At 41.8% G+C, this 14462-nt stretch overlaps 1 protein-coding gene and 2 non-coding genes across 3 annotated transcripts; all 3 read right to left on the reverse strand.

Annotated features, from left to right (window-relative positions):
- Positions 1-9749: 9749 nt before the first annotated feature.
- RPS3A (ribosomal protein S3A) lies at positions 9750-14435 on the reverse strand. The gene is made up of 6 exons (XM_086346368.1): positions 14350-14435; positions 13545-13648; positions 12995-13182; positions 10756-10964; positions 10138-10247; positions 9750-9917 (listed from the first exon to the last, which is right to left on the reverse strand). The coding sequence occupies exons 1-6, from the start codon at positions 14409-14411 to the stop codon at positions 9796-9798; spliced, it is 795 nt and encodes a 264-aa protein (XP_086202494.1). The 5' UTR covers positions 14412-14435; the 3' UTR covers positions 9750-9795.
- Positions 10447-10515, reverse strand: LOC147354982 (small nucleolar RNA SNORD73). Its single transcript, XR_015144919.1, has one exon. It is a non-coding gene; the product is annotated as a small nucleolar RNA SNORD73 (small nucleolar RNA).
- On the reverse strand, positions 11648-11714 carry LOC147354983 (small nucleolar RNA SNORD73). The gene has a single exon (XR_015144918.1). It is a non-coding gene; the product is annotated as a small nucleolar RNA SNORD73 (small nucleolar RNA).
- Positions 14436-14462: the final 27 nt, after the last annotated feature.

Below are 14462 nucleotides of genomic sequence, written 5' to 3' on the forward strand. Positions count from 1 at the left end.
GTGATTTCATAATATATGCAATTATCAAATCACTATGTAATACCCCTGGCTGTAATATTAAATATTTCCATTGTAAAAACCATGTGATCAGCCAGTTTTAATCAAGATTGTGTTATTCTGGGTACATTTGTACGTTTGCAGTTGGGAGCTACTGCTGATGGCACCAGGCACAGGACACCATGTCTGTATTAATTTTCCTGTTTATGACAAGCCCAGTGGCAAGTCAGACTGTTAGCTGCAACTGCCACTTGATCCCAGGTGGTTCAGTGGGTAAACAATCTGCTTGCAATGCAGAAGATGTGGGTTCGACCCCTGGGTTGGAAAGATCCCCTGGAAAAGGAAATGGCAACCGACTCCAGTATTTTTGCCTGGTAAATCCCATGGACAGAGAAGCCTGGCAGGCTACAGTCCATGAGGTCACAAAGAGTCAGACATGACTTAGCAACTGAGCAGGCCTGCAAGCCACTTGATCCAGATAGAAATTTTGGATCAAGGGTGAGCGAGTGAAAGTCGCTCAGTCATGTCCGACTCTTTGCAACCCCATGGACTGTCCATGGAATTCTCCAGGCCAGAATGCTGGAGTGGGTAGCCTTTCCCTTCTCCAGGGGATTGTCCCAACCCAGGGATCAAACTCAGGTCTCCCACATTGCAGGTGGATTCTTTACCAGCTGAACCACCAGGGAAGCCCAAGAACACAGGCCTGCAGCATGCCAGGCCTCCCTGTCCATCACGAACTCCCGGAGTTCACTCAAACTCATGTCCATCGAGTCAGTGATGCCATCCAGCCATCTCATCTTCTGTTGTCTCCTTCTCCTCCTGCCCCCAATTCTTCCCAGCATCCGAGTCTTTTCCAATGAGTCAACCCTTCCCATGAGGTGGCCAAAGTACTGGAGTTTCAGCTTTAGCATCATTCCTTCCAAAGAAATCCCAGGGCTGATCTCCTTGCAGTCCAAGGGACTCTCAAGAGTATTCTCCAACAAAGTAAACTTTCCAAACTCTCCAACAAGTTCAAAAGCATCAATTCTTTGGCGCTCAGCTTTCTTCACAGTACAACTCTCACATCCATACATGACTACTGGAAAAACCATAGCCTTGACTAGATGGACCTTTGTTGGCAAAGTAAAGTCTCTGCTTTTCAATACGCTATCTAGGTTGGTCATAACTTTTCTTCCAAGGAGTAAGCGTCTTTTAATTTCATGGCTGCAGTCACCATCTGCAGTGATTTTGGAGCCCCAAAAAATAAAGTCTGACACTTGTTTCCCCATCTATTTCCCATGAAGTGATGGGACCAGATGCCATGATCTTAGTTTTCTGAATGTTGAGCTTTAAGCCAACTTTTTCACTCTCCACTTTCACTTTCATCAAAAGGCTTTTGAGTTCCTCTTCAATTTCTGCCATAAGGGTGGTGTCATCTGCATATCTGAGGTTATTGGTATTTCTCCTGGCAATCTTGATTCCAGCTTGTGCTTCTTCCAGCCCAGCGTTTCTCATGATGTACTCTGCATAGAAGTTAAGTAAGCAGGGTGACAATACACAGCCTTGCCGTACCCCTTTACCTATTTGGAACCAGTCTGTTGCTCCATGTCCAGTTCTAACTGTTGCTTCCTGACCTGCATAGAGGTTTCTCAAGAGGCTGGTCAGGTGGTCTGGTATTCCCATCTCTAAGAATTTTCCACAGTTTATTGTGATCCACACAGTCAAAGGCTTTGGCATAGTCAATAAAGCAGAAATAGATGTTTTTCTGGAACTCTCTTGCTTTTTCGATAATCCAGCGGACATTGGCAATTTGATCTCTGGTTCCTCTGCCTTTTGTAAAACCAGCTTGAACATCTGGAAGTTCGCAGTTCACGTATTGTTGAAGCCTGGCTTGGAGAATTTTGAGCATTACTTTACTAGCGTGTGAGATGAGTGCAATTGTGCAGTAGTTTGAGCATTCTTTGGCATTGCCTTTCTTTGGGATTGGAATGAAAACTGACCTTTTCCAGTCCTGTGGCCACTGCTGAGTTTTCCAAATTTGCTGGCATGTTGAGTGCAGCACTTTGACAGCATCTTTCAAGATTTGAAATAACTCAACTGGAATTCCATCACCTCCACTAGCTTTGTTCGTAGTGATGCTTTCTAAGGCCCAATTAACTTCACATTCCAGGATATCTGGCTCTAGGCTGGTGATCACACCATCATGATTATCTGGGTCGTGACACTTTTTTTGTACCGTTCTTCTGTGTATTCTTGCGACTTCTTCTTAGTATCTTCTGCTTGTTAGGTCCATACCATTTCTGTCCCTTTATCAAGCCCATCTTTGCATGAAATGTTCCCTTGGTATCTCTAATTTTCTTGAAGAGATCTTTAGTCTTTCCCATTCTGTTGTTTTCCTCTATTTCTTAGCATTGATTGCTGAGGAAGGCTTTCTTATCTCTTCTTGCTATTCTTTGGAACTCTGCATTCTTTGGATCAAGGGTAGTGGTTCTCAATTGTAGGAAATTTTGTCCCATAGGACATTTGACAGTGTCTTAAAACATTTGTCACAAATTGGGGAAAGATGCTCCTGGCATCTAGTGGGTAGAGGCCAGCAGTACTGCTAAACATCCCACATGGCACAGGACAGTCCCTCACAACTATGAATTATCCAGCCTGAAATATCAGTAGGCCCACAGTTGAGAAATGCTGATCTCTGGACCATAGTACATTAATTACTCCCCTTCCCTCCCTCGTTTTCTTCCCAGGTGCCAAGGTTGTCTTCCCTCCACTGCCACAAAATCTGTACCTATAATTTCATATTTTCTCCAGGTATCCCTACTTTCACCCAGACTTTGATTATCACCCCTGAGGCAACCAAGATGAGATGATCCTCTTAGGGGCATTGCCATAGTCTGTGACCCAGTCAGGTATGTAGAACTGGAGGAGAGTAGTCAGAAAGCTTTTTAATGCTCGGCTATGCTAAACTATCCATGGAGAGCAGGCAGCTGTTAAATAAATATCAAATTTGCCAGGTGGCCTTTGCGACAAAAAGTGCCCCGTAGATTGTAAGTGGTCCAGAAAACTAAGCACGTCATACATATGGCATTTTGGTTTCAAGTGCTGCAGCCGTGCGGCCCGTCAGCTGGTTGGACTGAGACAGCAATACTGTAACCTAAAAATGCCTCAGTAGAGCTGAGGCACCAGCAGCTGCCCAGAAAGGTGACCAAAGGACCGGTGTAGTCTGTCAGTAGTCAGCCTGCGTGATATAGCCCCAACCACATCAAGACAAACTGACGAATCTGGCAGGAGTCATGAGCCTGTCATGCACGAGGAAGATCTATTGTGTGCACAGCCCATGACAGTGGACATGGAGCCATGTGTGAGGGCAGTCTGAGTGTTGGTGCTACTGGGTCATGTCAGAGAACTGGCCTTTTGCACATCTACCTGAGTAGGGCTTCCCTGGTGGCTCAGCTGGTAAAGAATCACTAAAGATTCATTGATGTTCAGCATTTTTTAGCAATAAAGTATTTTTAAATTAATGTAGGGTTTTTTTTTTAAAGACAGTGCTATTGTACCCTTAATAGATGATGTAACTTTTACATGCACTGGGAAACCAAAAAATTCCTGAGACTCACTCTGTTGTATTATTCACTTTTTTGAGGTGGTCTTGAACCAAACTCACAGTATCTCCAAGGTATGCCTATGCTGCATACCTGAGACTATTCTGTCAGACTACTACCAAGAAGTATTTTATAAAATTATATGACTTTGAATAAACAAGAAATTATTTGGCTTTAGCCAAAACCAGAAAGTGACTTGCAAAGAATAGAAAATTATCATCAGACTTGCATTAGCAATGCTTTATGCCAGAAGAAAATAGAAGTAATATAATTAAGATGCTCAAAAAGTAAGCTGAGGATTTTAGATCCAATACAAGTGACTTTCAGGTATAAAGCAAATGATAAACTATATTCAACATACAAGAACTCAGAAAATGCACTTCCTGAGCAATCAACCAAAAAAGAACCTTCAACAAAAAAACAATAGAGCAGCCAGCTTAAGGACTGGAAGTGGGCACTACGAACATACCCCTGTAGCACTGAGACTACCCAAGGGCTGAGGGAAAAGCTCTGGCCAAGTGCGCAGCAGTGTTTACACAGCACTTAGATGTAGTGGGCCATGTGCTAGGAACGTTTGAAACTGCTAAGTTTGTGGTGGTGGTATTTTGAGGCTTATGCATGCCATGTGGGATAATGGTGGGATAGTCCCTCAGCCAGTGTGCCACTGAGGACCTCCTTGCCTTTCCCAACTGTGACAAGCCATTCTCTTTCCTTGGCCCATGGCCCCGTCTCCATCCTTAGAGAGGATGCAGCAACACTGGGCCGTCCTTGCACTGTTACCACCACTTCTGCCTCAAACTTCTGCATTTAAGAACTTGTATAATTAGGCTCAGTCCAATAATCTAGCATACTCCCCTGGCAGTCTTTTCTGCTCTCAAGTTAATGGTGCTGCTCAACTGTCCACATTAAAGCAAAAGCCAGTTTCAAATCAAGAGTTAGTTTTGCTATTTCAGTCATGCCCTGACATAAAGGTCTTCAGTAACTCATTTTTGAAGATTCAAAATGTATATCCCTGGTTACAAAACTGTTCTAGGTACAATCAAGTAGAGAAAGGCCATTTGTTAATATCTACATATCACATATATGATACTAAGCGGTAAACTTACAATCACCCCTTATAGTCTTTTTTATTATATGGATGTTAACCACCTTCATGGTGACCTATGGGAAGCTAACTTCAACACATCATCAGACCAAACCATTTTTAAAAAACCATTATTTTTGGAAGTGTTTTCACATGAATCCTTGAGAACCATGCCAAACCCTACTCAAGAGATGTAGCAAACTGGAGCTTCGCTGGGCGTATCCTACTAGTCCAGCACGAAGCAGCAAGTCACCACTTCTCCATTCCCGGTCCCCACCTTGAATGATCACTCCATAGACTCAACTCCCAACTTCTACCTTGGAAAGGAAGCACCTGTCACTTCAGACCCAAACCTACAACTGGTTTCTACTAAAAACATGTGCTTCTTCAGTAAGGGAATGCCATTCACTCCTTTATTCAAATAATACTGAACTTCAATTCAAGGCACTGGAAAGTGTAGCAGTGAGCCAGACTCCACCCTCCTCCCCCCAAAAAAGCTGTCCACATGGAATTTTCCTAGTAACCACAAGTTAAAACTATAGAAAAGTAACAGGGAAAGGACTGAAGGACAGGGGTTTTAAATAGGATGAATGTATCAGCAGGATCTACTGATTAACAGGTAAAAGCACACGTTTGGGGGCCACTTAGAAAGTGAGGAATCTGAAATGCAGTACTTTGGTGCAATTTCAAAAGCAACAGAATGATCTTTGTTTCCAAGGCAAACCCATTCGATGTCACAGTAATTCAAGTCTATGCGCCAACCAATAATGCTGACGAAGCTGAAGTTGAATGGTTCTATGCCTACACCACCTTCTAGAACTAACATTGAAAACCTATCCTTTTCATCATAGGGGACTAGAATGCAAAAGAAGGAAGTCAAGAGATAACCTGGAGTGACAGGCAAGTTTGGCCTCAGAGTACAAAATGAAGCAGGGCAAGGGCTAACTCTCTTGGCAAAGAGTTTTGCCAAGAGAATGCATGCATAGTCATAGCAAACATCCTCTTCCAACAACACAAGAGATGACTCTACACATGGACATCACCAGATGGTCAATACTGAAATCAGATTGATTATATTCTTTGCAGTCAAAGATGGAGATGCTCTATAGTCAGAGCAAAACCAGGAACTGACTGACTCAGATCATGAATTCCTTACTGCAAAATTCAGACTTAAATTGAAGAAAGTAGGGAAAACCACTAGACCCTTCAGGTATGACCTAAATCAAATCCCTTAGATAATACAGTGCAAGTGACAAATATTTTCAAGGGATTAGGTTCAACAGTCTTCCTAAGTGAACAATGCAAAGAAACAGAGGAAAACAATATAAGACTAGAGATCTCTTCAAGAAAATCAGATACCAAGGGAACATTTCATGCAAAGAGGAGCACAATAAAGGACAGAAATGGTATGGACCTGACAGAAGCAGCAGTTATTAACAAGGTGGCAAGAATACACAGAACTATACAAAAATCTGAATGACCCAGATAACCACGATGGTGTGATCACTCACATAGAGCCAGACATCCTGGAGTGAGAAGAAATCAAGTGGGCCTTAGGAAGCATCACAAGGAACAAAACTAGTGGAGGCAATGGAATTCCAGCTGAGCTATTTAAAATCCTAAACGATGATGCTGTGAAAGTGCTGCACTCAATATGCCAACAAATATGAAAATCTCAGCAGTGGCCACAGGACTGGAAAGGGTCAGTTTTCATTCCAATCCCAAAGAAAGGCAATGCCAAAGAATGCTCAAACTACCACACAATTGCACTCATCTCACACGCTAGCAAAGTAATGCTCAAAATTCTCCAAGCCAGGCTTCAACAGTACGTGAACCGTAAACTTCAAGATGTTCAAGCTGGATTTAGAAAAAGAGGAACCAGGGCGATCAAACTGCCAACATCCATTGGATCATAGAAAAAGCAAGACAATTCCAGAAAAACATCACAATTTCTGCTTCACTGACCATGCTAAAGCCTTTGACTGTATGGATCACAACAAACTGGAAAACTCTTCAAGAGATGGGAATACCAGACCACCTTACCTATCTCCTAGGAAACCTGTATGCAGGTCAAGTTAGAAACAGACATGAAACAGCAAACTGGTTCCAAAATGGGAAAGGAGTACATCAAGGCTGTATATCATCACCCTGCTTACTTAACTTCTATGCAGAGTACATCATGTGACATCCCAGGCTGGATGAAGCACAAGCTGGAATCAACATTCCCGGGACAATTATCAATACCCTCAGAAATGTAAATGACACCACCCTAATGGCAAAAAGCAAAGAGGAACTAAAGAGCCTCTGATGAAAGTGAAAGAGAAGAGTGGAGAAGAGTGAAAATACTAGCTTAAAACTCAACATTCAAAAAACAAAAAAAGATCGTGGCAACTGGTCCCATCACTTCATGGCAAACAGATGGGGAAACAATGGAAAAAATCAAAGACTTTACTTTCTTGGGCTCCAAAATCACTGTAGATGGTGACTGCAGCCACGAAATTCAGACACTTGCTCCTTGGAACAAAAGCTATGACAAACCTAGACAGCATATTAAAAAGCAAAGACATTACTTTACCAACAAAAGGTCCATATAGTCAAAACTATGGTTTTTCCCGTAGTTATGTATGGATTTGAGAATTGGACCATGAAGAAGGCTAACACTGAAGAATTGATGCTTTTAAACTGGTGTTACAGAAGACTCTTTAAGAGTCCCTTGGACTGGAAGGAGATCAAACCAGTCAATCCCAAAGGAAATGAATCCTGAATATTCATTAGGACTGATGCTGAAGCTCCAATACTTTGGCCACCTGATGTTAAGAGCCAGTTCATAAGACCCTGATGCTAGTCAAGACTGAAGGCAAGAGGGGATGACAGAGGAGATGGTTGGATGGCATCACCAACTCAATGGACATGAATTTGAGCAAGCTCCAGGAGATGGTGAAAAACAGAGAAGCCTGGTGTACTGCAGTCTGTGGAGTTGCAAGAGAGTCGGACAAGACTGAGAGACTGAACACAACGAATTCCAAGCACAGGCTGGTAATGACTTCCTCCAAAGTGACAGAAATGGAGGCAGTAAGAAATGGTTAGATTCCAGATAGTTTCTTCTTTATTAAAAACTTGTATCCTTGGCACTGAAAGCAGAGGCCTAACCACTGGACTGCCAGATTCCTTTTGAATGAACTGTGAATCATCAAAGATGACCAGAGGACGTACTTCTGTCTAAAACAGGATGGGGGGACTTCCCTGGTATTTCAGTGGTTAAGAATCCTCTGTGCAATGCAGGCAACCTGGGTTCGATCCTGGTTGGGGAACTAAGATCCCACATGCCGTGGAGCAACTAAGTCCATGCATCTCAATTACTGAGCCTGTATGCCATAGACCTGATGCAGCCAAGGAAGTATTTTACTTAGAAAATAAATTGTAAAAAGTAAAATAGGATGGGTGAAGTTGTTCAGGAATCTAATTTTAGACATGTTAATGCCTATTGACATTAAATTGGGAGTTGGAGGGACAAACCTGGAGTTCAAAAAAGGTACAGACTAGAAGTAAAATTATGAGTCAGTTTATTTAAAACCAAGAAATTGAGTAAGACTGTTTTTAGAAAGAATATTGGTAAACATAAAAGGCCTAGGGCCCTCCAACACTGAGGCCTGAGACAAACTAGCAAATAGTAAGTAGCTAGCAACATGGGAGGCAAACTTTTTTGAGGTCCAATTCCAGAATACAGTTAAGAAACACAGGAGAAAATCAAGTGTCAATTATCACTGTTACAGAAGTAAAATGAAAGCTAAGGATGAACCACTGGCTTAACAATGACATCTGTTAATTCTAACAGCAACAGCTTCCGTTAAGAGTGGGGTGTAAAAAACAAGTGTGAAAGAGAAAAAAGCCCAACTGCAACAGATTCAAGCAAGGAAAGTAAAATTACGTGCAAGAAATATGGCTAACTCTTTCGAGCTTTGCTATGAGCTTGAATAGGGATCTGGAAAGGCAGAGGACTTGCTTGTATGCTGAGACTGGCAGAGGAATAATGAAAAAGGTGAGAACTGATGGAGCCAAGAACAGAGGGTAGAATCTGATGCTTCTGTGTCTGACTCTGCAACCCCACGGACTGCAGCACACCAAGCATCTCTGTCCTTCACTATCTTCCAGAGTTTGCAGATTCCTGTCCATTGAGTCAGTGATGCTATCTATCTCATCCGCTGCCACCCCATCTCCTTTTGCCCTCAGTCTTTCCCAACATGAGGCAGGGTGGAAATAACAGGAAATTCTGAGGTTCTTACTCTCAAGAAGCAAGGCCATCAGCTGAACTGAGAATGAAAAATTAGAGATTTGAGCAGAGAAGGTATAGAACAGAATGGGCGAGTGACCAGGAAACACTGGATGGCAGACAAATGCCCACTCAATAGGAGACCGATAACCTGCTTCTCTACTTGTCTAGCCAACTTCAGCTTGACCATTACGGTTTTCAGGGGGGGATTTACCTCTAGAGAACAGAAGACAGCATTTATATTTTAAAAAGACAAACCCACAAAAACCTAAACGGCAATAAGCTCTTTCCATTGTGTGGTTTAGGACAGTGGTTCACAAAGTATGGTTCCTTGTCACCAGCGTCACCTGAAAATTTGCAAACCTGCAGACTTCATCCTAGATCTACAACATCAGAAATTCTGGGAGCAAGGCCCTGCAATGTTTTAATAAGCCTTTCAGAGATTTGAGAACCACCTTGGCTTCCCTGATGGTTCAGATGGAAAAGACTCTGCCTCTAGTGCAGGAGACCTGGGCTCAGTCCCTGGGTTGGGATTATCCCTAAAGGCTATGGCAACCCACTCCAGTATTCTTGCCAAAGAGTCAGATACGACTGAGTGACTTTTGCTTTCAAAACTTCAACCATGTAAAGAAAGGGTTTCCTTTTATTCACCATCTATAATACTTCCAGACCATTCCTGCTTAAAATAGATGTTACCCTTTCTTGGCTACTTAGTAACTAAATAAAATTATACACAAAAGATAAGAAAACTTCACCACAAATCAGAACATCTTAAACAAGCTGTCCGGTTATTTAAAAAGAATGATCAGGGAAAAAATACCACAAATAAGATCTTTTATTTGTCACCATTAAGAGTCTGCATTTTAAACCGATTCTTGGACTGGTGGCTCGTATCCATCAGCTCGTTCAACTTTAGCACCTGTCTCATCCCCAGTAGCTTTTCCAGAACTACTACCTTCACCATGTAGCTCCATGAGTTTTCCCACTAAAAAGAAGGAAAAAACTGTTAGTTACAGCCTACCATATCTTAAAACATATTATCAGTACTCTATAATACTATACAGGGAAGACAGGAGAAAAAAAAGCAACATCTGGCCTCAAAAAAACAATAACAACACTTTTCTACACACACAAAAAAACAACTTTTTCTACACAAACTACTTTTCTACACAATTTTCTTTCAGAAATCCTGTGACTTCACTTACATTCAAATTTGGGCTTCTTCAGCATTTTTACTTTTCTAACGAAGACATCATGGAGTGGATAAATAGATTGGCAAGCCTTTTCTATGTCTTTTCCAATGCTATCTGGAATCCTGCAAACCAGTAATGATAAGTTAGAATAAACCTACACTTCATTTAATCCACAATTATCTTCATTCTGTTATTGCCCCTTCATAAGTGATGGTTAAATAATTTAAATTATACAGCTACTTAGTAGCAAAATCAGCACTTGAGCCTTCTGAATCCAAGCGTTATACCTTTTCCAAACACAGGTCTAAGCAACTGCATGGGAACATCAGAAAAATGTTAAGTTTTATCATCAGACATCATATGGGACCGAAACATTTGTCATCATTTATTCCCATACTTAATTACGAAAGGTTTGTCAACTCAGTGTATTTTCTAAGGCAAAGATGAGTCCTGAGATTCCAGTCTCACTAAATGCCCAAATGAGAAACCAAGTACCATTTACTGAACACTTAGCATGCTTTCATTTCAAGAGATGCAGCTAGTTTCAGAGGATTTAAACAAAGTTTTGACAGCACCTTGTCTCACATGCTTTTCCTTATCTGACGGTTGTATTGTAAGGAAAACACTTACAATTTATTGACCACCTCTTTCAAGTCATTTGTCTGCACCTCTCGGGTCATGATTTCCATCATCTTCTTGCGGATCTGGCGCACCTGCTGGTGCTGGGCGTAAGAGGTCTTCCGAATCTGATTGTTGCGCTTTTTAGTAAAACCCACACAGAACAGACGAAGCAAGTAACCATCGGTAGTCTTGACATCAACGTGAGCTTCAATCATGGTCTAGTGAAAAAAATGACACTGTCAGTTATACAAGACTTAAAGTTATCCGTTTTTATCCCTCAAATTCCAATTTTAAAAAAGTGGAAGGTCAAGTATTCATTTTACAATATCAAGTATAATATAAATATGTATTAAATCAAATATAAATTAAATGTAAATATTTAATTTACAGAGTTAATGTCCTTGAAGTGAGCTTACCAACAGGTATCTTGAATTCTTACTATCCTCCATATCTAATTTAAATGAGTCCTCTTGGCTGTCTTCCCCCCTCTCATTCCTCCAGGTAGCTTCTCTAGCCTCACTGTCACTATCTGCAAAGAACCGCCTTTTACATACACATGCTAGCCTTTAACAATCTGCTCCTCCCCCAATCCATTTTTTAACTCTGCAAGGAAACAAAAAAATGGGTTCTAAGAGACTCTACTGACATCTAATGTAATAACATGAAACACATATATTTTAAAATGTCCTTTATGTTCCAAACCAAAGCCACAATAAGGATTAAATATTCCATTTCATGGCTAAAACATAATTTTAAAAAATCCATAGTCAACACTACCTAAATTCAGAAGATTTGCCCTGTTTGCATTTTCTAAATTTTATGCCTTAAAAAACGAATATAATGCAATCATAGTGAAAAACCTTAAAATACTTCCAGAAATACAACTATAAAACCTTAGGGGAATGTCAGAAATGTAACGGTATAATCATTATGTCATTTGGGACCGAAACATTTTGTCATCATTCATTCCCACAGAAAACATTCCCAAATGGTATCTCAACCAATGTCATTATTTCCTGTAGTTAAAACTAACTTGTAGCAATGCTTTCTGTTAACAAGTTCTGTACAAAGCATGTTTACATGGATCTTTTCTTTTATCCTGATTCCATGAGCTAATGTTCTTACCTACATTTTAGATTTTTAAAAAACCAAGGCTTAGCAAGCTGTAAGTTACTTTTTATACCAATAAAAGTCTGTCTAGTCAAAGCTATGGTTTTTCCAGTAGTCATGTATGGATGTGCAAGCGAGACCACAAAGGCGGCTGAATACCAAAGAATTGATGCTTTTGAACTTGTGGTGTTGGAGAAGACTCTTATAAGTCCCTTGGACTGCAAGGAGATCCAACCAGTCCATCCTAAAGGAAATCAATCCTGAATATTCATTGGAAGGACTGATGTTGAAGCTGAAACTCCAATACTTTGGCCACCTGATGTGAAGAACTGACTCATTGGAAAAGAAGGGGACAGCAGAGGATGAGATGGTTGGATGGCATCATTGACTCGATGAACAGGAGTTTGAGCAAGCTCCAGGAGTTGGTGATGGACAGGGAAGCCTGGCGTGCTGCAGTCCACCGGGTCATAAAGAGCTGGACAGAACTGAGCCACTGGAACGGACTGAACTAAAAAGTTACTTTTCAGAGACTATAACTGGGAAAAGGAAACAAAATTCCAATCTGACTCCAGAAGCTCTGCCTCTCTTACTGTATAGTACAATAGATAAAACTAACCCAATAGCCCCTTTCATGATAAAACTCACAAGATTCTGAAGTTCAAAGGTGTTCTGAGGACAGGCAAAGCCTAAACTGCAAACCTGTGCTAATTCATGCAGCAAAAAAAATTTTGATGATAATCCAATATTAAATCCTGAACTCAGTTCAAGGGCTTCCCGGGTGGCTTATTGGTAAAGAATCCACCTGCAATGCAGGAAACACAGGTTGGATCTCTGGTTGGGAGGATCCCCTGGAGAAAGAAATGGCTCCCATTTCAACGTTCTTGCCTGGGAAATCCCATGGACAGGAGCTTTTCCAGCTACAGTCCATGGGGTCACACAAACAGTTTGGGGACAACTGAGTAACTAAACACCACCACCACTGCTGTTGCTCAAGTTCAAAAGTCCACACTCAATAGCAAGAAAATATCACAGACTTGAAAAGAAATCTAAACCTCAACTGCACAGCATGCTCCTGCCCGACATGAAATCATGACATCTTTGGTCATGCACACTGCAGCACCATGCATTTTCTCCTCACCTGCCACTTTTTGACCATGGAGCACATTTTGTCACGGGTAAGATCCATACCATGAAAATTAGTCAGGCAGTTTTTGCCCTGAACATCCTCAGTAATTAGCTTGAACTTTCTAAACGCTACTTCATCATTCTGCAGATCAGCAAGACTCACTTCAAAAACACGACCTTTGAGGCCATCAGACGCGATTTCTATAAAACAAGAATCAATTGTTAATGTTAGGAACAACATAAACAAAGCCAAGCCAGCTAAGTTAATGTTCAAGCACTAAGAAAATTATAAAGACCTTTTGTTAACCAAATCCATATGGTCACCAATGACTTATTGACAGTGCTTATTGGAAGCTCAAAACTAACCATGCACGTTTTACTGGTAATTCTTAAAGTACCATCTTGCTTCCACAAGCACCATAGGACAAACAGTCCCCAGTGGGGCCAAAGTCGCAATCAAAAGCTGACATTTCTTTAAATATCCCACCAAAGAACGGATAGTAGACCAAGATACACGCATGTCTCAATGGAATAAAAACACAAACGGAGAATAAGATACTCACTGGTTCCTTGAGTTCTCGTGACCAATGTTTTCCCAATATTCCTTATGTTGAACATAGCTGGTGCTTTCACATCATACCAATCTTTTTTAGAAAATGGGTCAACCCTGGATTTAAAAACATGCTTAAGTTTTAAAATCACGTAATTGTTTTGAACTTTCCTCATTCTAATTACTTTAAACAGCTAACTAAATTCCTCTCAGCGAGGTAAGGGACGCACACGTAAATCTAGCTCTTCTCACCAGGTCCTGGTGCAGACCTGACGTTCCAGTCAATTAATTATGCCACGAACATATACCCTCTGCCCACATCATGGGTCCTTCCACCATACCAACACTGCCTCCGGACAAGCAATGTCGCTTCACTTTTACTGTTTCGTGAAGACACACCCTGGTAACCCGCACACTTTAGGACCTCGTGCTAGCTTACAGGAAACTTCCAGCTTCCACCCGGCCCAAGCAGCGGAGAGACGCGGGGTCCTGAATGAACCACAGAAGTGTCTTTGACATCTCCAGTATTATCCGTGGGATTTACGAACCCATGACCCCACAACTCCTGTCCGACTCGCGACAGAAATCTGACTCAAAAGGGGCGTGCATTAGGCCCAGAAGGCCAGGAGGGAAAACAGTCAGCCCGCCTCAAAGCAGCATCGGCCTCCGCCGGGCCGCGGTTCGCAGTTTACCAACCCCGCACGGCCATCGCAATCCAACTAGAATCCTCGCCATCCGGCTTACTCTGCGGCTCACAGACCGCTCGCCGACTCCGGTAGGGGTCCCCCAAAGCGGAGGCCGCGACAGTTGCCACTTACACTTTCTTCTTGGCTCCCTTTTTACCTCCTTTCGTAAGGCGCTTATTCTTGCCGACCGCCATGGTGCCGCTCAGAGAGCCAAAAGGGCGGAAATGCAATTCGCGCGAGAACTT

Source organism: Bos grunniens, chromosome 17 (genome assembly GCF_055505025.1).
Source record: "Bos grunniens cultivar Pamir isolate PY7600 chromosome 17, Bosgru_T2T1.0, whole genome shotgun sequence".
Classification (NCBI taxonomy): domain Eukaryota; kingdom Metazoa; phylum Chordata; class Mammalia; order Artiodactyla; family Bovidae; genus Bos; species Bos grunniens.

What these genes read in the sequence shown, in the direction of transcription:
- RPS3A (XM_086346368.1), bottom strand. Translation starts at nt 14,411, where the DNA reads ATGGCGGTCGGCAAGAATAAGCGCCTTACGAAAGGAGGTAAAAAGGGA. An exon ending in CCATGGTCAAAAAGTGGCAG is followed by an intron (nt 10,965 to 12,994) that starts GTGAGGAGAAAA and finishes TTTTTTCACTAG; the next exon opens with ACCATGATTGAAGCTCACGT. An exon ending in AAAGAGGTGGTCAATAAATT is followed by an intron (nt 10,248 to 10,755) that starts GTAAGTGTTTTC and finishes ACTGGTTTGCAG; the next exon opens with GATTCCAGATAGCATTGGAA.